Raw genomic sequence first — 25,876 nt, 5'->3', positions numbered from 1 at the left:
ACCTGGGTATTACATTTTAAAGAAGCCACAGTTCAAAATTGCTATCCCAACAGCTGTTTCTACTGCTAATAAAAACCCCCATATCCTTACAAATAACAATAAATATATCCGAACGAAGGTGTCACGTAGATAATTACCTGCACAGCTATTTTCTTCATGCTATCCGGAGGAACATCTTTGAGACAAAGTGTGGCAGTTGAGTAATTCTGCTGTCCTGAAATGAGTACTTCATCCTGGCATTGGTCTGCTGGAGTAGAAGCCTGGGGATGCTTTAAATAGAACGCAGCAGTAAAGATGACTGTCTTCACACAATTCAAACTAAAAAATTCTCATAAGAAGCCAAGAATAACATTTTAAGGGCTTTATTGTTCTTTATCTTCTTTGATTAACTACTACATTGTTTATGTAGAAAATCTTACTAGCCAAGACACCACACCCACAAAATATTGATAGGTATTTACAAAAACTAGCAACTGCAGAGGTGTCTTTGATCACAATAAACTGGTAAGAAAAGTCAACAAATACTAAGGACTGCCTATTCAAGGATCCATATGGTTAAAGAAGTCTTCTGTTGGCTTTATTCTGCTCAGTATGAATACCATAACATCATTCAATATGCTCAATTTCCTCACATTTTCTTACAAACTAAAATTACAATTTTCTTGAATGCCTACAGTATCTTACAGTACAGTTTAAATCATCAGAATTGTTTGGGAGAGGAAAAATCATGATGAGATTTTGGTTTTTTATTTATCAACCTAGGTTAAATTCAGAATGGTAATCTCTTGTTCACACAAGTACAAAAAAACCCAGACAGTTTTACTTACGTTCAACCGTCTATAAAAGCCAATTAGAAAACTCAGCTTCATGACATTAAATTGAAAAGCCTTGCAATAAGTTTAAAGCACATGAAGTGAAGGCAAAGTATTTGATTTAATGCCTATAAAAAGATTCCAGCACGTAAATTATATTCTTTTTTATTGAAAGCATTGTCTATATGTAAAAAGGATAACTATCAATTTAAGGATGCCTCTCAGTTTTTTCTCTCCCCCTCTATATATTGCTATATTGCAATAGCCTCCTGTAGGTACTCACTCGGACAATGTGCACACCAGAACCTCTTCCGTCTGCAACACTCAAGGCAACACTACCCTGGCTGCCATGCAGATCCCTAGAGCTGCCATAGTGAAAGCTGCTAACTGCAGCATAATTGGAATTAAAGGACCTAGACAGCATGCTCTGAATAAAGAGGGGACAGATTTAACACAGAGATTAGTGCAGCATGCATAAACCACAAGACATGTTATACATAGACTAATACAAACATATTCCATTGTCATGCAAGATAAAAACCATGCAAGAATGTTCATACCACTGTGGTGTATAAAACACAACTCAGTGACCCCTATTTACCTTTATTTACCGTAAATCAGCATGCAATCAGCAGTTAACATGCAGAATTACAGGTAAATAAAGTCATTAAAATGTTTATGTGCCTGGAAAAACAACAAGGTGCACAGCTTATAAAAACTTCTAGTTTTATCAGTTATGTTGTAGGAAGAGAAGCTGGCAGTTAAGATAAACACCTGTGGAAACCCATCTAATTACCAGTTGTTTTGTCTCATTTCCCCCCCCCCCCCCTCTTACTGGCACAGTACAAATAAAAAGTTACACAACAGAGACAGAGGTTTGACTGTTTGACTGGGTTTTCTGGTTTTTGCAATGATCCAAAATGCATTCTAATATCACTTCATTCAAGAAATGCAACCAAGCCTCATTTAAAGAAAAAGAGGTTTGAAAGGAACCTTGGAGTCCACCCCTGTGTCACCGTAGGTAATCAAACAAAAACCCACGAGCTCTAAGACAGAAGTGATAGTGGTTTGGTTTTGGGCTTCATGACCTTACAAAACCTGACCTCTACAATATTGGCAAGGATAACAGAAAGAAAACAGTAGACATTACTGTCTTGCCACCATGGAGGGGTTTTTTTTTGGTAGTTTCAAGAACAAAATAAAATAAAAAGACTGCATAAAAGAAAAGAAGAATCCTCCATGACTCATGATGAAATGAAACAAACCCATCTTGAAAAAGTGACAAAGACCCATAAAAAATTTCATCATGTAAGATATACCACAAAGCATCAAAACCCAGCAAATTAACAGTTACTGGATTTTCATGAAGTTTCTAATTTTTCCAAGTAAAAAAAAAGTTCAAAACATGTATCATTTGATTAAGATACTGCAACAACTCTTAGATTAATAAATAAATACATTTTGGAGTTTGTCTCTTGACTACATATACTAACCCAATTTTCAAAATAGTCACTAGTCCTCAAGCAGACAATTGCTCTTTCTACTCTTTCTTTTTTTTTATCTTGTGAAACTAAAACTAGTTTAATAATCAAAGTCATATGCCTTGCTCCCAGATGCTCTGGTAGCACAGTCACTGTAAACTCCCTTGGAAAACAGTATTTACTGATAATACTTGGCTCTTCTTGGCCAAGGCTCTTGGATACGCTCTCAATGGCATAGTGAGCTTTCTTCATGCTCCTCTTCTACACCTACACTGTTCTCTAGTCAATGGATTTTTCAGGCTTCCAGACAAGTCTCCAGAAGCCTTCCCTGCTTGGGAGGGGAAGAATGTACTTTGCATTCAACTCTCCTTACCAAACCCTTGACGTGAGCTTACTGCTCCTCTAAGTTTCAGGCCAAACACCCAGACAAAACTGCCAAAGCGTTTTCCTTAGCACCTCAAAGAATCTTCTTACAACTCTTCTCCAAAATAGCCTCTTTAATTAGCCAGGTGGCCTTCCCCCACTTGTACAGGCAACTCCCTGAAGTCTCCTTACAGGAAGCTTATCTCAGAGGTTCCTGTATCTCTCCATCTTCTATAGGTAGCAAAAAGACAGATAAAAATAGAAGGAATGCATGATGAGACTAATAAGTTATCTTCTTAAAGTGCCTCTAGCAGACTGTCTTACTTATAAAGATCCCTAGATCCACGAGATTCCCTCTTCTCTTAGAAGGACCCAAACAGATAGTCAATAAATAGTGACAATCTAAATCCAGATTTGTATTTACAATCTAAGATAGATCTGCAATAGGAGGTGGAACTTTCCTAAAAATTGTAGAGGCATGAACTTGTCCATCAGGAATTAAGTTTTCAGTTAACTCGGTTTAGTGAGCTTTTAAGGTGATTACACAGCCTGAGAGTAGTTTTATTCAAGGGTTTACAAAATCTCCTTTCTGAAGTACAAAAGATGATTGTGCAATTGATGTAGCAAAGACAGAAGAAGTACTGCAAACACCATTTTTCTCCCTCTCTACATTGGGCACAGTGTATCAACACTAAATTAAATGGAACCTACAAGTACAAGCACTATTTAAAATTACCTGGAGTTGTAAGAAAGCTTTAGATTAACACAAGTGGAGAAGGCTAGTGGCAAATCTGGGAGGTATTTTTCCTCTGTTTTGGGCTGGGAAGAGAGAAACTGAGGCATTTAGAGTGTGACCTTAAACATTACGGAACTATTCTTCAGTCATGAAAAGGGGGGGGGAAAAAAAGGCATGAATTTAGGTATGTGGGTGTTGGGTTTTTTTGGGGGGGTGGGGTGGGTGGAGTATCTTCTGTATATGACAGCATTCCTATTGAAGAGTTACCTATGGAAAATTACATTAAATTTAAATTATACTGTCATAAAATGTTTGCAGGGTCAGAACTTTTGTTGTTTACATTCCAAATGCACAAGAATTTTACTCCTTTTAAAGTGTGATATATTGGCTTCTGAACTCCCCAAAATACTGTCACACATTAATGTTTCCGTAGGTCATTCAAAACGGAGAAAAACATCAAACTAAAATAAAAAAAATTAACAAATGGATAGCATTCCTTTAATTTTTCAGTGTCAACATATTCTTCAGGCTATGATCTTATAAACATTGAAGCACTTAATTTTATGTGTGCACAGACCCACTGAACTTATGTTCCTTGACATATTGAAGTAAGTTTTAACTTGGAGAAAACCTGAAGCCACATCAATTAAAATATTTTTGCATGTTATGTATGTAGCATAAAAAATGAATTCAAGAAAAAATATCAAACTGACCAAAACTGCAATTCTGTAAAAATACTGTAACACTTGGACATTTTTCTTTTAATAAGGCAGTGTACACTGGCAACTTCAAGAATAAAACCACTTATTCTGATTTCTGAATTAGAAAGTAGGAATCAAAGTTTGTGACTTCTTCTTTGATGCTCTGCTGTTTTACTTAAATAGTAGAATAAGTAGATAAAACCCAGAGGACTTAACTCCAGATGAAATTAGAATTGAAAGGAAACATGCACCTGATGAACTCCCAAGAGATCCATAACAAAAAAAGAAAATATACATCCATAAGGAAAGGACAGAATCAGGCCCAGTAACTGTTTCTGCCTACTCAGCACATATACATATAATAGGTATTTGCAGATAACTGTTGCAGTATTTATTATTGCAGTTTATGGATGAGAAATTCCTTTACCACAGATTCAAATGTGTGAGACTAGTGTTTTTACAGAGGCAGTATTTTAAATTCCTAAATGAAAACTTTCAACGAGACTACTACAGGAGACTACTGTGACATATCCAGTAGTAAAATTGGCAGGTCACAATCAAAAAGGAAAACACACTGAAAAACATTACTGTTCTTAAAAAGTCACCTGTGCACTAAGTGTGTGAGGTTGGGGGTGGGGCAGAACTGCCTACATGCTTTCCAACTGCTTACGTATATAACCACTAGAGAGCAGCTTGGCATTTAATTAAGTTCTTTTCTTTATCCCACAATAAAATATGCTTTGTATCAGGTGAGCAAACTGTTTCTCCTGAATATATGCAAAATTTCTGTTTACAAGTGGCCTCATGAACTGTTTTCACCTTCCTTCAACCAGATGGACAATTTTAGTTGAACAGTGCATGCCCCTGACAACTTGTCAAAGGGATTAGAAATGCTGGTTACTTGGCTAGAATCCATTGTTAATCATTTTTGCTGGACTTAAAGCAATCCTTTATCTCTCCCCATGCAAATTAAACTCTTTGAAGTTTTTTTTCCTACCTATATCAGGTAAAAAAGGCTAACAAGAACTAGCTTCTCCCATTTGTCCAACAAGCAGACACTATTTAAATGGGTTCACTCTCCCCCCTCTCTCTCCCTCCAGTTACTAAATCTTATAGAAACAAAATAAGTACTTCAGGACCTTAGCAAAAAAGTAAAAAACCAACAAACCAGCCCCCCAAACCCCACTGCACTCTCTTTCCTAATAAGCACAGGATAGAAATAGTAAACATGATTAAATTCATTAACAGACTCAGAAGAGTCACAGCAAAAGTAATAATATTAACCCATACTGTTGCGTATAACCACAGGCATTAAATATTCATCATAAGGCTTAATTGTGTATACCTGGTTTTGTCAGTATTGTGTCTTATGCTTTAAAAAATCAAATACTATTTTAAATCCATGAAAGTTTTGTCAAAGCAATTTCCAATAAATGTTCCTTACATGAACTCTGTAATTGAACTTGTTCCTTAAATGAGTTCTGTAATTACTGAAGTTTTTTGCAGACTTCAAAACATTTCAGAAGTCTGTTTTATAGATTAAGACCCAACCTGCCCAGCTATTTTTTAATTACAAACAGAAATACCAAAAACATTACTTTAAAAGAACAAAGAAATACCCAGTAAATTTCTAGAATTTCCACATTATCATATTTGCCAGCTGCCATATAGGATCATATCTACATGTTTCACAGTTCAGATTTTTCTTTTTAAGTTAGCTGTATCCTAGAGAATATAAAGTAGAAAATTATACACATTCACTTTTAAACCCATAAATAAGTCTCAGATTGCTAAATAAAAGCTTCTTTAAAATGGTTCAAGGCCAGAACAAAAGAAACACGCACATACAAAACAGACTTCTAAGATCTGTTAAATTGGATGCACAGCTAAGATCTCAATAGCAGCTATCCCACGTCGCTGTAGTAGGAAACAAAAATTAAGCATGACAGAAAGTATGGGCACATATACAGGGAATTAAGCCAGGCAATCCATTTCATTTCAGTAGAGGTGACTAAACTGCCATGGTACCTGAACAGGTATCGCTGGTGTATTAAACGTTATTCCTAACATTTCAAATGTAGATGACAAGAATGAGCTAGAATAACTGCATCATCAGTGCTCTGAAGTTTTGTTTCCCTTTGCATTCAGGGATTGCTGGGTTTTTGCTTCACTGTTGTTTCATGTAAGATTTGATATATGCATCCAGGAGAACAGAAGATCAGAGAATACACCTTTTATTAGGATTGGAACATGGTGTGGTTTGTGACTGTCTTGTGGGACAAAAGGTCCCCATGGTATAGCACAGTACTGTGAAAGCCTTAAAATATTTTATATTGTACATGACAAACTGGATCAGAAGAACAGGTGCAGCTGTTGTGCAGGCTTCTTTACAAAACAAACCAACCCCATCCCTTTCTATCACCAGAAGTTATGCAACTTAAAACAAAGAAAAACAAACCCATCCCTCCAAACGCTTGGATTTTCAAAGAAAAATTATAGTTAAAAGTAATTTTTTCAACCATCTCCAATTAAATTTCTTTAGCTATCATGGATATTGAAGTATTTAGCACAATAACCACAAACCAAACTATGTTCTTTCAAAAGAAATTAGAAAAGAAAATCCATCTAGCTGGCATAATTGGAATGTATTTTGGCTGCTTTAATCACTTCCCCTCCAAGGAAACAGCATCAGGCTAATGACATTCTACCCATTATTTAGTGATGATATTTTAATCTGGTTTAGCTGGACAGCATAGACTACACTCCTCCAGTCTCTGCGCAAATTTTTTGAAGACATAATTGTTCAGCTCTACATATCAGCTCAAATTCTTGATAGCATTTACAGTACATAATCTTGTTCATCATTTCCAGTTATATCAAAACCTCCTGTGATTTCCTGAATTGAACAACATTTTTAAGTGTTCTCATCTCACAGCGATAAATATTCATTCAACAATCTGTTGGATACCCAACTTCAAAAGACAACTGGCTTGGAGGCAAATACATGTTAATTATGGCTTTTGAATTCTTCAGCAACTGAAGCTGTAGACCTATACTTCCAAACGGATTTTACTGGTTTTCTTTTCCTTGTTCTTGAAGAGAATAAATAGGGGAAAAAAGGCAGAACAGAAGGGATAAGAGAAGTATAAGGGAATATTTCGTTATAATACAAATAGGATGCTACAATAAAAATTACCTGGCCTAAAAGAGCTGGCCTTGCATTCCAGCAGGTCAATGTGACATTAATGTATTCTAAAGAAACTGGACTAAGCTGGGAAGTATGATGTAAAAACTACGTGGACTTTTTTCTTTGGGGGAAAAATTCATTTACAGTCTACCACTTGACTGTTTCTCCAATATTCATCACAAACACATTCACGCTTTTTAAGGCAGTATCAGAAGTACATTTTCACTGGTAATTAAAAGTGGTTCAAAATGCAGAGTGTTTTAACTTATTCCATATCCAGGTAACAGAAAGGTAGAGGAGTTTTTAAATTATTATTTTTACCTTTTCTAGCTTTTTAGCCTCAATATGTCGCAGCACCTGTTCCCTCCAGTCATGAGGGACTTTACTTTTTCCTGGAGGGTCTAATAAAGAGTGCTCAGAGTTCACTCTTGGGTTTGATCTCTTTGAAGGGCTAGTCCGCGAGTAATTGAAGTCACTAACTGACATAGTTCTTTCTGGTATTTCATTCACCAATGGCCGAGCACTCTGTGGTCGGGGTACATTTGGACCATCAATGCTGTAAGTCCTGGCAGAAAGAGGTCTCTGTTGCCCAGACATTAATTGTGAAACTCTTCCCATTGAATGCAAATCTCTGTATGTTAAGTAGTCCCCTTCAGGACCCTGGGTCCACCTTGAAGGTCCAGTATCCCCAACATTTATAGAAGCTGTAGAAGACACGCTGCTCTGCCTTTGAAGAGTATGTCTGGCTGCTCCTGGGAGCAGTCTATCATTTGGTGGAACAGCCCACAAATCTGTGTGTCTCCCAGCCATCCGTTGATGAGTGTTATACACAGCACTGGCTCGGACGTTGTTATGATTGGAGAAATTCATATTGGCAGAATGCTTTACATAGCTGGGGGCTTCTGTACTGTCAGACCTATGCAGACGTGAAGGAGGTAAGCTGCCTTGTTCTACCTGGGTGTTTTGTTTCTGTGGCCACAAGGTGTCTTTCGCCATTGCACTGCTACTGTACTGAATATTATACTGGGGAGTGCAGAACACCTGCGCACCACTTGTCACCGATCCTCTCGCTACATTAGTGCCTTCAGGATTGTGATTTGAGTCAAACTTGAACACAGTTTTTGTAGAAATTAAATCAGATGATGATGATGACCCAGGAAAAACCTGCAAAGGTCGATCATACAGAAGAGTAGCAGATTTACTTCGGACTATGTTTTTTCCATCTGCACTATCAGATGCTGATTTTACTACTGAGTTTGACTGTTGAGATCCATTCTCATTTACACTATCACAGATTTTCAGACCACCAGTGTCCATACTGGTGACGCTGTGAGATTTCATCACAGGACCACTTCTCTGTGGGGACAAATCTTCAGTACTCCTCGAAACAGGCAGTTCAGCAGAATCACCATCAACTGTAGCGCTTCTTGCTAGTTTGTCTTTACTGGGAGATTGTACTGCGTCCTCAGGATGTCCATTTACTTTATTTATAGGGTATTTATTTCCATTTTCCAAGCACTCACTTTCTTCTTTCATGTTTTTATTCAAAAAGCCCTTTACTGAAATTATTTCCTCTGTTTGTAACCCTTCTACAGGAACTGGCAGTGCCTCCTCCCTAGCCAGTTTATTGATATTCATGTTTATTTGGTCTAATTTGTGAGACTCCTCTGTAGAAGTGCTTAGATCAACACTTTTTCCTACGAGGCATAATCTTTCTTCAATGCTTAATTCATATTCAGACAAATCTGCAACCTTGTCTTGCACATTTATTTTTCCTTCTACTGTAAGGCTCAATTCACCTCCATTGTGCAAAAGATTATTCAGATTTTCATCTTCTCGCCTGGAAAAAAAGATGGCTCTTAAAATAAATTCCAAAAGGAACCAACATACTCTTTTAAGAACTGTTTTAGAAGAGATAATCATTAACATGCAACACTGCCATACTGTGCACAGAAAACAGGACAAAGACCAATATACAACCAGATTTGTGACTTGCTGTCTCACCGTTACAGAAATATAGAGAGGGCTCATTTTGGCAATATTTGTGTCATCTGAGTTCAGAAGCTTGTTTAAATTCAACAGGAATTATTAAAGACAGTTTAAAGATGTCAAAATTACAAAGTGATAACAACTCAATTTTTTAAATCAAATACTTGCAAGTTCCATGACAATTTTGAACAAATTCTTGTCCAATGTAAGGTAAGGAAAATCTCTTTTAAAAATGGCACCTTCTAACTAAAACCTCAAGAAAAGCAGCAACCTGTAAGTCCATTCTTTGTAAGTTTCTAAAAGCCTTTTATAGTAACGTTAGTAATCAATTTTACCTTCAAAGTGATGCAGATAAAAACATATAGCTTGTAAAATGGTGTATTGAACTGTTTTGCAGGAATACAAAAATTATAAGGATGAAGTTATTATATCCTGTTATTAAAACAGATAGAAACCATCTCTTGTATATGAAAATTAGCCTCTAAAAAAAAAAACCACGAGGGCAATAAAATTCAATTCTATTCCATTATCTAACCTTAATTTAAAACATTAAAAGGTAAATTTCATGAATGATAAATTAATTAATTAAAAGAATGGAGACATAATATGAAAGATTAAGTAACATTTTTCTATTGTATTTGCTCAGTGGTAGACAGTATCTTACAAACCTGATCTTGGATAAAACAGCAGCATGTGTTTCTTTGTCTGGAGAACAGAGGGAAATATCTTGGCTACTATCAGTATTTAAGGAAACAGAATCTGACATTCGAGAAGGAGAGGAACAGTTACTGTTATTTTGATTGCTGTTGTGGGTAGCTTCATCTGATAAGGAATCAGCATCTTTTGAATCATCTGAAATAAAAATTTGCCAACTTAGACACATGTATCTGTTTAACAGCCATTAAATGTGTTTATGTTACAGTACTGTTTATTGTTCTTCAGTAATTCTTACTACTGGAAACTAAAATGTAAGCTAACACCTTTGGAAACTTGAAGTTACAACAGACTGCTGGCAACAGTTCCTATTTTTCAGCTCAATGTAAACAGCCCTCACCAGTTAATGAAATGTAACTTGTTGCTTTATTCCAAGTTTCCTTGGTATAAGCTAGTGCTACATTATAAAATATTTCCCCAAAATATCCATCAAATCATACTTCTGTTTTTTGGAATGATTTCAAAGTTTTGCATTACATGCTCTATTAGCCTCTATGAAAATGAAGTTCACATGTTTCACAGATCCTGATTTCAAACATTGTATCGCTGTTAAAGAGGTATTTATTAGATCAAGCACTCTGGAAAGAGCTAGATCACTGGATAGCTCTATATAGTTGAACAGGTGTAAAAAAAACAGCAAAGAGAAATGTTTTTCTACAGAGTTGGAATTCAATGCATTCCCATGCTTTGCAGAAAACTTAGGACGTTTTCAGAGTAATTTACACCTGTGCACACTGATTCTTGCATAATGTATGCATACTTACATACTATAACCATACAAAAATAATTTCTGTGGGACTTGAAGCCAGCTATGATTTTAAGTGTATGAACAAATACATTTAAATTTTTGCTTCAAGACATAGTTATAGGTCCCAAAAGCATAAATTTTGTGAAACTAATGTCTGTCTCTAGAGTCAAGAAAATACTTTAGTCAGGCACAACACCGCAAAGACAGCAGTGACAGACCTCAATCTTTTCACCTGCATGTGATATTCAGCAGACTCTTTCCGCTACCTCCACGTGGTTTTCCTTCATCCCCACTAAATCTCACCCTTTCTGGGAAAGCCCTTTGTCCTGGAAAGTACAGGACTAGGACATCATATGCAGCAAAACACAATTTGCTCTCCAACTTCTAAATTATGTTTTCTCTGAATCCTAGGTTATTCCTTACTCTTAAGGAAATTGTTACTCAGACCAAAATTATTGTTCAGAGAATATAAAACTTAGGTAACAAAAAACAATGTTCTGAAATTTCCTGTTAGCAGAAAGGAAGAAATAGTTGCCACATGAGAAGTTTATTCTTAAACCTCTGGAAGACAGCACAGCTCCTCTAAGAAATTTAAACAAGTGATGTTGCTGCCTATAGCAGCAATAATCCAGAAAATCTGGGGGAGGGAGGAAATATGGAATATTTCCAAGCCAAATACCACTTTCTGCAATGCTTTTCTTAAACATCCACATGCATTAGCTTCTCCTCTCCGCTTTTCAACTGATGACAAGCATCAAGAAAAATCAGGATGTCAACACAGCTTTCTCTGCCACACTCAAGATATTCCAGAATTTTTTTTCTGCTTTCATTACTTAACTAGAGAATTGATCATCTTGCTTTAAAAACATACAAATTAAATCTAATTTTACATAATGTAATTTGAAAATTAGCCACTTTGAGAGAAGAAATAATCAGAATTACACAACGCTTCTATTGCTTTTTATGGTGTCTAACCTTTTTTGTTACTGCTAAGAGCTACCACTTTTGGTTGGTTTATGGAGGTTTCTATCAGCGGTGGTCGCATTTCTGCCATTTTCATCTCTTCATCAGAGGAGAGTTCTTCTGACTCCTGCTAAAGAAAAACAGCTTTATGCTGTGCATTTTAAAGAACTGCTTAAAGATTAAGTAAATGTTATCCAAATTGTCACCCACTGAACAATAAAGGGGAAAAAATAGACAAGCAACATAACACAGGCATAACATGACAACTGTTCTGTGCATTTGTAGTGCAACGCAACTGAACTTAGTAATATTTGCCACAATTACCTTTAACAAGCAGCACATGCAGACTTCAATAGTCACTGATGAACTCCATGGGAATGATACTCAAACCAGTAACTTTAGTTGCAAAAACCTACTTGGAGGAAGCAGCTGCAGCCTCTGTTCCACCACTGGAGAGAACCTCCAGCTGAGTCCAAGTCAGAAAGTTATCACTGAACCAGCAAACACCCCTGACTGATTAGCTGGGTATTGGTTTTACAGAAAAGAGCTCAAACTAGAACAGCTATAGAGTAAGATGACCAAGATAATCTTAGGAATGGAGAGCTACGCTGTGAGAAAAGACTGAATGTGCTTGGCTTGTCTAGTCTAGCAAAAAATGAGCAAGTGTAGCTTGGGTTTGTATCCTTAAATTTACACAGGGCGTAAATTCCAAAAAGGAAGTAAAGTTATTTAACTTCAAAAACAATGGCAGAGGAATAAAGCAATGCTGAAGACATTTAAGCTAGAAATTGCTAGTTCCTAACCATAACATAGAACTCAGTTATCATAACTCAGTGCACTTATGAAAATTAACCTGACATCAAATGATCAAGGGATCGATTAAAAAAAATCAAATGTATCGTTCAAGGTTTGACTTTAAGACAATCCGAACAAATGAAATATTAATGGTTAAGTTAAGATAGAAACATTTTTGTACGTACTACTAAGGGCTTCATTAAGCACCAGCAAATTCTTTGTTTAAACCAGGAAAGTACCACCACAAGATGAATGAGCTGACTGGAAGTTTCACTAAACAGGGGAAAGGTAATTCCGGCAGGGGGAGATAGCGACCACCGACTCACTGACTCATTGACCACCGACTGAAGAAACTCCCCAGATACAAAAACTAGAGACTGAGCATGTGAACTAACTAACATGAGAAGCAAGAGAATTACTTGACAAATAGGAAAATTAATACTAAGTAATGAAGGAATTATGCAAATTGTAACCCATGAAGGCTGATACTTTTTGCTTGCTGAACTGTAATATGAAATAGTGTGAAGTTCTGACAATTGGAGAACTAGGCATTTGTGGGTGGCCACCCAGCTCCCTACTTTCAGCAAACTAGAATAAAAGAATAGAAATACCTTGACTAAGTGTGTGAAACGGCACTGGCTAATAAGCCTGTCTACAGGACAACAAACTGATAAAGTGCTGCAAAAGCAGCCACATGGCTGATTCAGTATCCTAATGCCAGCCCTATATTCCCATCATCTTCAAAAACCAATTGTTTCCAGTAGTATTTTGAAGGGGAGAAAACCTTCCTTCCCTAAAGTGGAAATTTCTTTCTAATGAACATGCTACAAATGCTATAAAATCCATGTTGCAGATTGCAAAAATACTCTGTCACAATGTTAATTTCTTACAACTTTCAGAAGGTTTAATGTGTGCAACCTACTGGAACACCACCTTTCCCATGACACTAACTACCTGACCAGTTCTGCGACTGCAGGGAGGACCTGACCAAGATGTTAATAAACAAGCTATAATAGTCTTAATTAAAAATAAAAATCCAGCTGTTTTTCTCTGTAATTGGAACAGACAACCTTTTCGCTGCTTCTATCACACTGGCCTTCCCTCTTGGACGTGACATACAAGTGTAAATCAATGTTTAAATGAAAAACTTGCACCCATGCAAAGCTTAGATATCTGTATTCAACTGCAAGAGCTACCAGCAGGTTATTACATGGAAGGAATTCACTATCGCCGACGGACCACACACTGCTGCCTCCATTTACTTACTGGCATACAGCCAGCTACAAAGAATCGCTGTCACTGTTGTTAGACAACTAATACAATTTTCTGCAATTGTATTTTTAAACTAAAGGATAATGTCAATGCAGCTACAACTGCATGTCACAAAACCTGTTCAGCAAAAGTATGATATATGCATGTTCCACTGCTTACACAACACAGGCAAAAATAATTTGCTTGTGAAACCACGAGAAAAGCATTTTACAGGTTGTGACTGGCAACTGATAAGTGACAAATTCCAAAATTTGTTGTTAAGTCTGAAACATTCTACATAAATGAATGCATGGTGTTTGTCAGAGATGTACAAAGAGTTCAGACATTTAAAATCTGTGACTCTTTATAAGAGGTAAATACAAACCAAATCATATTCGTAACAGCTCACTAATAAACAGAGGAATAATATTTTTAAACCCACCTTTCACTTTTCAATTGAAATGAATGTGCATAGTCACTGGGATATACAAGTTTTTGATTGCTCCCACTAGTCAGATAGTTCATCGTTTCAGTGACAATTAAAATTGATTATTTAATGAATAACTGACAATCAAGCAAAACCTGGAGACTGAGTCTTTTCAAAGTTTGATACTTAGGTCCTCTTTTCACTCAGCTTGCTTTGTTTTTCTTTAAATGCATACATCTTTCATTATGAGCCTTTTATTAGCTATTTTAACTTTTACTTAGTATAATCTGAAGTGAAAAAAAAATGGCATTGCAAACCATCTGTATTCAAATGCTTGTGAATGGCAATTTTATGCTATTGTCAATGTAAATTTTCATTTCCCAGAGTTACAAATTCAATACAACACCAGCACAATTCTTTGACTGCTACAATGTTCATCGCAATGTTATACCTCAAGCATGTCTTGGTGGTTGACAATTGTTTTCGTGTTCTGCAAGGTTTTAACAAGTGCAGTCATCTGTGAATTTGCAGTGCTGTGCTCAGCTTCTGGTTCAGCAGGCTTCTGCAGAGAGCCTCCTGCTGAATATTGCTTTCTCTCATCTCCTTTGTTCTTTATTGAAGCAATTTCTGAAGTCTACAGGATTAAGAACATTAGCAGAAAAAACATCCTGAAACGTTTTCAGTAACGTGATATTTAGAGTTGGCATTTTATATTTCGGGAAGCTATGGAACGGAAAATCTCAGCTTTGAAATTATGAAGTATGAAATGCAGGAGGTATGAAATCTCTGCAGATTACAGAGGTACAGTCCCTACCCATTGTTTGACTCTCCTCCTTACTGGGGTAAATCTGTACCATTAAATTTCCAGTTACATTAAAAAAAAAAAAGCCCAAGAATATCTACAATGAGACATGTCAGCACCAAACCGCAGTCCTACTGCCCATCATCATCATGTTAAGACTGACTCCTATGCTAACTTGCTATGATTCTCTTTCCAGCTTCTCATGTAAAACCTCTAGTCACAAGGGCAGCAATAAAATTCTTAGAGATTACCCTGAATTTCATTGTGAATTCTCACAGATAAAGATCAGAGGATGACAAAGATGCCATCCTCCAGAAACTGAAGAAGCCAGCTCTTCAACCCATAGCTTGTATTTGCCTGAGAATCAAGTCACTTTCCTTGTTCTGTCAGAAGTAAACTGCTACTGCGAACCAGATTTTTATTACAGACTTCTTTAGCCAGTGAAGAGGTAAGTTCTCTTCTTTAATCTAAAATTTTTTCTTGCTAAAGCATTAGTGGGGATGAAGAAGAGAATTAAAAGGAATCAATGGCACTCTAGATCTTTGGAAGTTCTTGCAAAGTCAGAAGGTATATTATCTCTAACCTTTACCCCCACATCTTTTACAGAAACTGTCTGGCCTTCTCGTTTTGACTCCTTGGCAGTATCTTCAGTAGATTCTTCATCCTTTAGCCTATGTACAATTGTCTGGACTGTTTTGACCATATTCTTCAGTTCATCAGGATATGGAGTTGGGTATCTCTTTAGGTTGCCTTCCTGTGTAACAAAAAGCAATAGTGTTCTACATTTTGTTAAATGCCATGATTAAAATATCAGCTTTAAAACAGACAATGAATTAGGACAAAACACTAAATAATCCAGCATCTCCACTTTGCTGTTCGAGTCTACCTCCACTGATGCAACTTACAAGACCCAACAGGATTATGAATCACAGCCCTCCCCACCTCCCCACCCCCCAAATGTGTCCATTCATTGCAAGCAGGAAGAATTATGACAATTGTAGTTTACTTAAAGAAAAAATAGGTTTAATCATTGTTTTGCTACTATACTTCTCCATGTCATCACCAGTCAGGTAGTCTCCTAATTATGCCCCACATTACCTTTCATCTGCTGAGTGTTTTTCCCTTGTGCTCCACTTGAAATGATAGGGCCAGAAAGAAAATAAAAAAAAAAAACCCACAACACCAAACGAAGTGCCCCAAATTACAGTGTTTCACCCTGTTAGATACTCTTAATAACTGAAGACTCAATTTCCTCAGCAGAGTGAAACTGACAGACAAAGCAAGTAAAAGGGTGGGATTCAGGTGTGGGGATAAGAGGAAAGAAAGCACCAAGTATTAAAAAATGAATTCAATACTAACCCGAGGTGGTGCCTCTCTCTCATCTTTGTCTTCATCACACTCAAATGCCACCTGAGCACGCTGTTTCCGCTGTTCCTCCCACAGAGATGGATTGAAACTTTCATTATCAGATATGAACATAACTAAAAAAAGAGAGACTGTCGTAAGACTAGGATACATTATGAAAAATAAAAATCCTTATTTTCTTTCTCCTGGATGGGATTTTATGCATTCTTAAAAGATAAGAGATTAGCAGCACCATTAATTGAAGACCAGCTGCACTGCCATTGCTTTATAAACTTGGCCATTTTTTCATAATAGTAAAATCCCTATCTGTAAAGTTAAAAAACTTCATAGACACAGCTGTACAGTAAGTTTAACACACTTGAAAATTTTCAGAATTCTGCTGTGAAGTATTATACAAAAGTATGTGTTTGTATATATATAAATGTAAATTTACTTATATAGATTTATATAGCCTGACTTCAGTGAGGTCTCATTAAGCACATAACAGCATTCACCTGATTTCATGTAATAAAAATTTGAAAATCAAGAATAAGGACTACTTAGTGATGAAAGCCTGCATTATTGCTAATCCTGTAATAAACCTAAAACATCTAAAACAAAGCAAACATATGAATTTTCACAAAGTGTTTCTTGCTTGATTTAACAAGGGATAAAAAAAATGTTTTGGGTACCCACTGTCCCTTATTGCAGCATATCTCCTTGTGTTACATCAGCCAGGCTGTACTTCAGTATGCCAAACAGTCTAACAAATCCGTCACCACCACCTCACCAAAATGTATATCCTCTAGCAATGCCAAGACTGTTAATATTAACTACTTCTACAGCAGACAGAGAAAAATACTTAATTATAGGGCTCAACAAGTGCATAGGAATATTTGTTACTCTGCACTTTTTGGGTAAACTTAGGATTTTGATACATGTGAAGTCTATTAGACCTCGCTATCCCCAAAACTGTTCCTGACCAAAAAAAGAACTTGATCATAGAATTTTAAAATTTTTAACTCTTAAAACTACTACCCATTGAACTTTAAATCTTCTGTTTGGAATGACAGCCTCAGAGGCATGTATTCTGTCAACTACAGCCAAACAAGCAGCCCTTTCCTTATCTACAAAAAGGAACCCCAGCGTCTGGGTGAAAAAGTTCAAATGGGAACGCTTTCAGGAACAATCTTCAACTTCACTGAATCTCCAAATAATTTTATAATTCTCACATCATTCTATCAGAGGTATTGCAGATACATTATCTGCATCAGAAGGCACTAAAAGTGATGCACAATTTATTGGTTTTGCTGGTATTTTTGATCACACTTCCCTCAGTGTACTATACACTTGTGCTAGGGAACAGCAAATGTTGCCTCTTGTCAGTTTTCAATTATTTCCATTGATAAGTGCACCCACACCCCCCCGCCCCCATTTCTGTTAAAGGAGCACAACCATCCTCCTTTTGCCCTCAGTGGAAAGAACGTAGAAAAATAAAAGAGATTTAACTCTCTTTCCCTAACTGCTGATGGGGTTACTCATGGAATGCTACTTATTTTCCTATTTCAAAACTGTGCAGAAATAATTTTCTGGCAAGGTCTTAATATCTTGGGCCTAACCTTTTATATAGCAGTTCAAACTAAATATGAACAATATGGATTTTTCTGGACCAATTTCTTTTCTTTTAAAATAAAACACAGAATGCTATGTACTTTTCAAAAAATATATACTTGGTAAGAGGAAAAATTTTGTCTAACATTCTGTCAGCCTGAAGCAGACACCTGCTAGGGAGAATTTCACCCCAAGCCATTAAGCTCTGTCAGAATGAAATAGGGTGTCACACTGTAAAGTGGTAACCATCGCAGAATGTGATCTCGCTGGTTCATTCTTCACCTCACTCAGTGAAACAGTTTTACCTAGAATTCATCAATATGTAGATCACATTAAGTTACTGTTCTCATTTTTCAGATGTAGCTCTTCACCACTTAGAAGTTTACTTCAAACTTGTATTTTTATATTTATATTAAGTATTATCTAGTGAAAATCATATTAGCTGGACAGTCTTCCCATTATTATTTTCAAAAGTGAGCATTCTGACAGGGTATTTCAGAAATTCTTACCATCCTCAGCCCTTGGTTGCTGGGGGAACATGTAATTAGTAAGCACTGTTTTCTGTGTGTCAGGGTCAGCTTCTTTTTGAAGAGGAATAAGCGGTTTAGACTAGGAAGCAAATGAAAGAAGCACATGTTATGAGAAAACATGAAAAAGTAATATGATCTACATATCACAGAGCACACCTGTCCCATTACTTTGAAGACTACTCTCTGTCTTGTATCAAACCATTTCTCCTCTGTATAATTTTCACAAAATGAAGTTACTAACATGCCTGTCTTTGACAACTGGCTTTGACCAAGAACTGAAGTTCAGTAATAGCTTTAAGAGAAAGGCAAACACTGCATGTTAAAAAAAATAACCCAGTTTCTTGCTAGGACTTATTACTATCCCAAAGCAGGCTGATCTGGAATACACAGACACATCTGGCCTTTTAAACCTCAATCATGTAAAGAGAAAAAGCTCATACTGTTTTTTATATTGTCACCACATTGAATATTGTTCACCGCTTACAAAAAAGAGCAGGGATTTCTTGAAATTACTGTATTAGTAAAAGTGCTTTCATTATACACTTCTGGGACTGTATTTTGGGCAGCCCTGTACTCCTTAATGCCATTCAGGAAATCTACAGATGGCTTCAATACACAGCAAAAATACAAGCTACAAGTGCGTGAGTTTCTGCTTCGTAGCTTGGAACTTGGACAGTCACAAAGTTCAAAGGTGTGACAAGAAATCTAGCTCAAAAAACCAGGCATGTTAAGTTTCCCCAATAGTTTAGCTGTGGAAGAAACTACATGCTACACATTCAAGTACTAGCTTAGCAAGCAGTAACTCTCCAGTGTAACCAAGTCTGAATTAAGACAAACAAAACCAAAAAAACCCTGACATCTGTTAAATTGCATTTCCTAACAGTACAGAACTTTGCTAGAAGTATGAAAGTCTCCAAAGACAGGTAGGCTCAGAGTTGTTTATTTCAGAAGAACCAACATAGTAGCGTCAAGGAAGCACTGATGTATACCAGGTCTCACTATTTAACAGATGGCCCTGTTCTTGTCAATTCCATTAGGAATAAAGTCAACCATCTTCTATTTTTAATTTTTAAAAAGTTCACCTGGTTGTCTGATAGCCACATAGCAGTGAGCTGTTGCAGTTTTGTAAAGGTAAATGGCAAATTCTTCAGTCTGTAAAGTACAAGAATTTATGTCAGAACATTTATCAATACTGTTAAGCTTGTTAAGAATCAATCCTGCATTAGCCTGTAAAAATGTTTTAAAAGGACATTAACAGATCTAGTTAATAACTATGGACATTTGAAAAGCAACAGCATTTATATTAATTCAAAGCTATATCTGGAAAAACAAACAAACAAAAACCCGCATTTCTCCCCAGATTAGCAAGCAGCTTAAAAAAAAGTGACAATGTAACTTGAATTTAACTCAGTTCAATGACTTGAATACAATTTTGAAGACAATTAGCCTGAATTAATTAATCTGCATCCTCAGCATTTTATCTTTCAAGATACATGCCAGCCAATTAAGAAAAAAATGCTACACCTGAAAACTGTTTTTTTCCAAGATACATGTTGGGAAAGTGGCTGCCCTGGATAACGGAAGCTCTGGCATTAATGGATAAATCAAGATACAGACGGAGTACAGAGAAGCTGGACTGGCAGGACAGGAGGGAAAGCTCAAACTTATCTCTCCCAATATATTTCAATTCTCCAGATTGGCAATTCCCAAAAGAGAAATGTTTTGTCCATTTTTAATGACCAGCTCTAATAAAACACAACCCTCTTTTCCCCCTTCCCCAGAACACTTGGTTGTTTTACACTACACTGTGATGCTGTTTCATGTCCTCCATATGCAATACAGGAAGCTAGCTATTAACTTTTAAGAAAGAATCAAGAGTTTTATGTAAGGAACCAAACTAATTGTCTAGAAAAATACATGCTAACAATCATGAATGTATTGAAGTCGTGCTTCAATGCACATGCCAAGTCATTAAAATAAAAACAGCTTAGCAGAACAGAACTGCAAGATCCAGAACACAACAAAAACATTAAATACATGCATCTCAGTCAGCTTCTAAGCCGTGTGTGAAATAAGGAAAGACAGCATATTTGTAACAACACCTCTACATTATTGTTGCATTTTATACAACTTCCACTTGAATAAATGCCTTCACAAACCTATTGTCACTCAGATTGATGACTTTTAATTTCTGCATATCACCCATTTCTTCAGGGAGAAATTCAAGCTTATTAGAATGCAGAAACAACACTGTTACATGCTTCCAGTTTCCAATCTGAAAAAAAACCCAAAGAATTAATTCATCTTCACAACTCTAAATATGCACATTTGTAGTGTTTTAAAACAATTAATATTACAGTTACAGTTGCCTGTAAAGTATAATTAGATTTATTCTTACATATTAAAACTTCCTAGTTTCAAAACACTAGCAACAAATCTCTGCTTCTTGCTTAAAAAATTCAGAACTTCATTATTTGGAAACTTGTGTATTTGTATACATCCTCCTTTAAAAACATACAGAAAGACAACATACTCAAGAATTGCTGATTTGTTATCCCAAAGTTGTACAAACAGTTTAAAATACACTAAAAAATTCACTTTACAGTTTTGTAATTAAATACATACCTCTGATGGCAGCTCTGTTAAAAAGTTATGATCTGCAGCAAATGTCCTTATATTAGAGAGCTGCCCAACAGATGAAGGCAATGTTTCAATCTCATTGAAACTACAGTCCAGTTCTTCTACGGATATTAACCTGCAAAAAAACCCCAAATTACTTCTCTACAAAGGTTAATTAATCCAACTATAATTGCACACTAAGTTAAATGAAGTTATTAACTCTACTAATTACAAATCTGAAATTTAATTCAAAGTAGAACTCTGAGATCCACGGGAATTCAAATCCAAAAAAATCCCTTACTAATCGCCTAAAATATTTTGGGGGGTTTTTTTGTTGGTTGGTTGTGGGTTTTTTGGTTTTTCGGGTTTTTTTATATCTTTCTTTCTAAGAGAACATTCAGTGATAATAGGGGAGTCAGCAACATGAAAAAGTGCTAGTACAAGGCACTGAAAATATTCAGAATGGGACAGATCATAGCCAAACAGGAGCTGATGCAGTTTCTGAACAAGAAAAGAATTTCAAGAGTTAGAGAGAGTGAACCTAAGCATCTGGCAGTGAAGTAGTATTTTGTAAATTCTGACAACAACAAAAGATAACCTACATTGATTATAATAGGAGAAAACAAATTGAAAAAAATACCCTTCATTTGTACAGAACTTTATTCTGAACCAATTATTTTTGCTGTCATTTGTGAGTTTTAAACTAAACTGCTGAACACCAAGTTCTACATTAAAAAAAACCTGCTGAAGAACAGGTGAAAATTCTCCTTGTAACATAAAAAAAGGTAAACATGTGTGTTTAGATTCACTTTTTCACAAGCTTTTTGATAAAGGTTCAATCATTTGCAGTATCTACCACAGCCACAGCTATGTTATTGCCAAAAAACAGGTTGAGGCAGCTGACTGCCTTTTTAAACATCTTGTTTTCTCCCACATTCAGTTTCTCTTTTACAGATTGGTGGCTGCATTAATACACGAGGAACATGTATGTTTTGATATTAAATAATACATGAAGAACATATATGCTGCAAACTAGAAGATATGAAAATGCTTTCAATTCTATTATGACATTAACATGTAGAAGAAATCAAATCAAGCAGGTGTAAAAACATTCAATAGTGGAGCCATTGTTGCAGAAAAGCACGCAGAAAGGCAATTCAACCTTTTATTCCGGTGAAATACCTACCCTCCTATAGAATCTGGCAAATAAATTAACTGGTTTTCATCAATTTTAAGTGTTGTTACCTTCTTCAGGGAACCTGTAACAAAGTGAACAAGAAAATCAAAAAGGACACTTGAGTTCATTAAGCTTAATTTTAATTTTAAATTAAGGGGGCACAAAAACCTCTGCAAGTAACCACATCTGTATTCCCTGGTACGCTTACAGTGCTATATACCTAAGGAAATAAGCAGACAAGCTTACAGAACTTGCTTGCTAGCAAAAGGAGGGAGGAATAATGTTTTTACTTTGTTATAGTCAACGGTTTCTCATCTATTTACAAACCACTGTATAAAGTCAAGAACGCTCCAAAACAAATGCAAGTTTTATTATTCAGTTACGCATTACAGCTTTATCCGAAACTGTGCTTTTAATCAACTGCAACTTAGATCTAAAATGCCAATTGTGTATTTTCAAGTGTTCTGTGTCTAAACTGTAAGCTTTTAAAGAACATGAATTAATTGAAAATACAAACCAATAGATTCTGGCAGCTGCTGAAGTGAATTACTGGATAACAGTAGGTCTTGCAGGCTTTCACAACCTGAAATACCTTCTTCAACTACTTCAATGTTGTTTTTAGAAACATCCAAGTAGGTCAGTTGTTTCAAAGTGCCTATGAACTATAAGCAAGAGAAAATAAGACATTTTTGAAAGTGCAAGTTCTAAACAAAATATCCAGCAGATTTGACAAACTGTCTCTCAAGTGTAATGCTAGAGGAAAGGAGAAAACTTATTTATAGTGCTGACATACAATTTCAAGCACAATATTCAAGCTTTATATTGAAATATTTTGTGTGGATCCACAATTGATGCTTTTCCACACACACAGATACACCACAGTAATTCTGCAGGTCTCTAAAATCAGTCTGCAAATTCAATGGTTTGATCAATTACTATAAATCAAGTAACAAGCTTTCGAACAGACTTCAGAGGTAGGTAATGTAAGGACATCATAAGGCTCCAGTGAAAGTCTTTTAATGCTTATTTTTGCCTTTTGTGTAAAACTATCCTACTGAACCTCAAAACCAACAACAATGAATCCATAATTGTACTAAAGAAACAAGCCAAAATACAAGCTTGTATTACCTCTCCATACAAACCAAGAATAAGCTTGAAAATTTCTGCACAATACTGTACTAAAATCTTCCGAGGGAAGATGCAGTCACTTTCACAAATTTTTACTTTTACTGTAAAGTTAATACATCCACTCAACAATTCAAGGAATAATTAGCTGAAGTGAGGAAAGACAGCAGAGAAGACTACTGATCGGGCAAGAAAGCCTCATGTCAGAAGACTGCTTAGTGAGTTTAAGTCTGAAAACAGACCAGCTGCTTCCCAAGTTTCAAATACTCATATACTAGCTTACTACAAGTACAGGTTCACAAGTACTACCAACAAGAGGGCAGCTTGGACCCCATGTAATTCTGAGAGATGTCAGGAACCCAGACAAAGTTAACAGAACATTTTCTCAGGAACTGGCTATGCCCCCTGGATATGCGGCACCTGAACAGGCACTGCTTGTTTTATAGCCATGACCATTAAAAATTCACACAATATTTATCCTGTAAATTCCTGCTTGCTAACACAAAATAATCCCTTTTTGGAAGGGCTACTCAACCCTAAATTTGATCCAGGATTTGATCTAGGATTTTTACTCTTTTCTGAACCAGAACATAATTTTTAGATGAGAAGTATACAACTTCCAATGGAAGAAAAGCTGTATACCCAGCTCACCCAATCAGTGACAATTCTTAAGTGGACTAGTTAAGCATTTAAGTGGCATTTAGCCTTTTGACTTTAAGTAAAAACACAAACAAAAAAATTGTATTAACAATTAATGTTAATACAAAATTAAACATAAAAGTAGTGACTTTTAACATGTATGATGACTGACAAAGCAAATACCACTGTAAATTAAAATACTAAATGTTTAACACAGTAAAAGAACTTACCCCTGGAATAAGTGTTAGTCTATTACCATCCATCCAAAATTCCTTTAACCCACTCAGTTGTTCAAGTACTTCAGGCTGTAAAGGGAAGCCATTTGTTAAAAACTTCATATAAAAAACAGTGAAAGGCAAGCACAACTTCAGCGATCCATCTACTGCAACTTTAAGCAGTGTCTTGTTATAGCTGTTGCATACACTTCTTTAATTGGGTCATCAATGAAAATCCAGATAATTCACTGTCCTGATTTCGGCTGGGACAGAGTTATTTTCTTCTTAGTAGCTGGTACAGTGCTGTGTTTTGGATTTAGTATGAAAATTATGTTAACACTTGATAAATTGATAACATACTTGATAACACACATTTCGCTGTTGCTAAGTAGTGCTTACTCCAAACCAAGGATGCTCCTGTGCTCTGCCAGCAAGCAGGTACATGAGAAGCTGGGAGGGAGCAGAGCCAGGACAGCTGATCCTAACTAGCCAAAGGGGTATTCCATACCATAGATTGTCATGCTTAGTATATAAACTGGGGGGAGCTGGCTAGGAGACCTCTATCACTGCTCAGGGATTGGCTGGGTGTCAGTAACAGGTGGTGAGCAGTTATATTGTGCATCACTTGATTTTTTGGTGATTTTTTTTTCCTCTTGGGTGTTATTCCTCTCTCTCCCTCTCCTATTTATTACAATTATCATTGTCATTATTTATTTACTTTATTTCAGTTATTAAACTGTTCCTGCCTCAACCCATGAGTTTTACCTTTTTCTGATTCTTCTCCCCATCCCACGGGGGGTGGGAGTGAGCAAGCAGCTGTGTGGTACTTAGCTGCTGGCTGGAGTGAAAACATGACATTCACTTTTCGAAATGTGAATATATACTAGGTATACAAAAACCTTTTAAAAACTTGATCACAGCACTAAGTAATCATTTCAGAATTTTTTATAAAAAGTATTTTTTTTCCTCAAAGGGAACAAACAAGTAAGTGTTACATGTGTAATTTCCTCCTCCATGGATGATATCTAATAACAAATTCCATCAGCTGAGAGGATCTGTTTGTCAAAAAACACAATGACTTTGTGGTTTGGGGAAAAAGGAAAACCATTTTTTATTTTCTGGCAGCAAAGGGTGCATCTGCATGATATGAGCAAACCACTCCACCCATAAACTGAAGTGCAGGATTGTGCTTCCATTACAACTTACTCTTAAAAAGTATCTTACATATCAGGGAACGACCACTTCTTGGTAAACATTGACATTGCATATGCTTCCTATTTAAACTTCTCTCTTAAGAAAATAATACAAAACAGGTGCTACAGCACCTTAACAGCTACAACTAAGTTCAGTTAAAATTCAAAACTCAATTTTGTGACACCGTAAATATGTAGAATTCCCACATAAATTGAAGTCCTGCCTCCCAATAATTCATTTTCCAAGAAAAAAATCTTAACTGAAGACTACCTTTCAGACAGATCTTTATCCCAAAAAGCAGAGTCAAACCTTTCTGGGCTTTTACCAAAATATCTTAATCAGGGAAGTTACCGGTAGTTGACCATTGTAGCTAAAAGGCTGGGAGAGATGAAGCAAATGGCGAAAACCAGACCCAAACAGGTAATTTTGCAGCCTGTACTTAGCTCCTGGTTG

The 25,876-nt window shown here is 36.2% G+C and overlaps 1 protein-coding gene across 11 annotated transcripts in view; it reads right to left on the bottom strand.

Moving 5' to 3' along the window:
- Positions 1 to 25,876, bottom strand: part of ERBIN (erbb2 interacting protein) — a 122,769-nt gene that overhangs the window by 9,918 nt on the left and 86,975 nt on the right. For 5 of the 11 annotated variants that reach the window (XM_055699053.1, XM_055699050.1, XM_055699049.1 and 2 more), the window contains 15 exons: positions 24,245 to 24,319; positions 22,768 to 22,912; positions 22,260 to 22,332; positions 21,080 to 21,209; positions 20,614 to 20,729; positions 19,537 to 19,606; positions 18,434 to 18,533; positions 16,329 to 16,450; positions 15,553 to 15,723; positions 14,619 to 14,801; positions 11,707 to 11,824; positions 9,938 to 10,121; positions 7,602 to 9,120; positions 1,096 to 1,239; positions 138 to 269 (listed from right to left, as the gene is read on the bottom strand). In XM_055699053.1, the coding sequence (XP_055555028.1) occupies positions 138 to 269; positions 1,096 to 1,239; positions 7,602 to 9,120; positions 9,938 to 10,121; positions 11,707 to 11,824; positions 14,619 to 14,801; positions 15,553 to 15,723; positions 16,329 to 16,450; positions 18,434 to 18,533; positions 19,537 to 19,606; positions 20,614 to 20,729; positions 21,080 to 21,209; positions 22,260 to 22,332; positions 22,768 to 22,912; positions 24,245 to 24,319 (3,282 nt within the window). The remainder of the gene's footprint in view (positions 1 to 137; positions 270 to 1,095; positions 1,240 to 7,601; positions 9,121 to 9,937; positions 10,122 to 11,706; positions 11,825 to 14,618; positions 14,802 to 15,552; positions 15,724 to 16,328; positions 16,451 to 18,433; positions 18,534 to 19,536; positions 19,607 to 20,613; positions 20,730 to 21,079; positions 21,210 to 22,259; positions 22,333 to 22,767; positions 22,913 to 24,244; positions 24,320 to 25,876) is intronic. The other 6 variants (XM_055699052.1, XM_055699048.1, XM_055699054.1 and 3 more) reach the window with 6 other exon arrangements.

This window comes from Falco cherrug, chromosome Z, assembly GCF_023634085.1.
Source record: "Falco cherrug isolate bFalChe1 chromosome Z, bFalChe1.pri, whole genome shotgun sequence".
In the NCBI taxonomy this organism is placed as follows: Eukaryota; Metazoa; Chordata; class Aves; order Falconiformes; family Falconidae; genus Falco; species Falco cherrug.
Note: the sequence above shows the minus strand (reverse complement) of the source record. Positions and strands in the feature narration are given on the sequence as shown.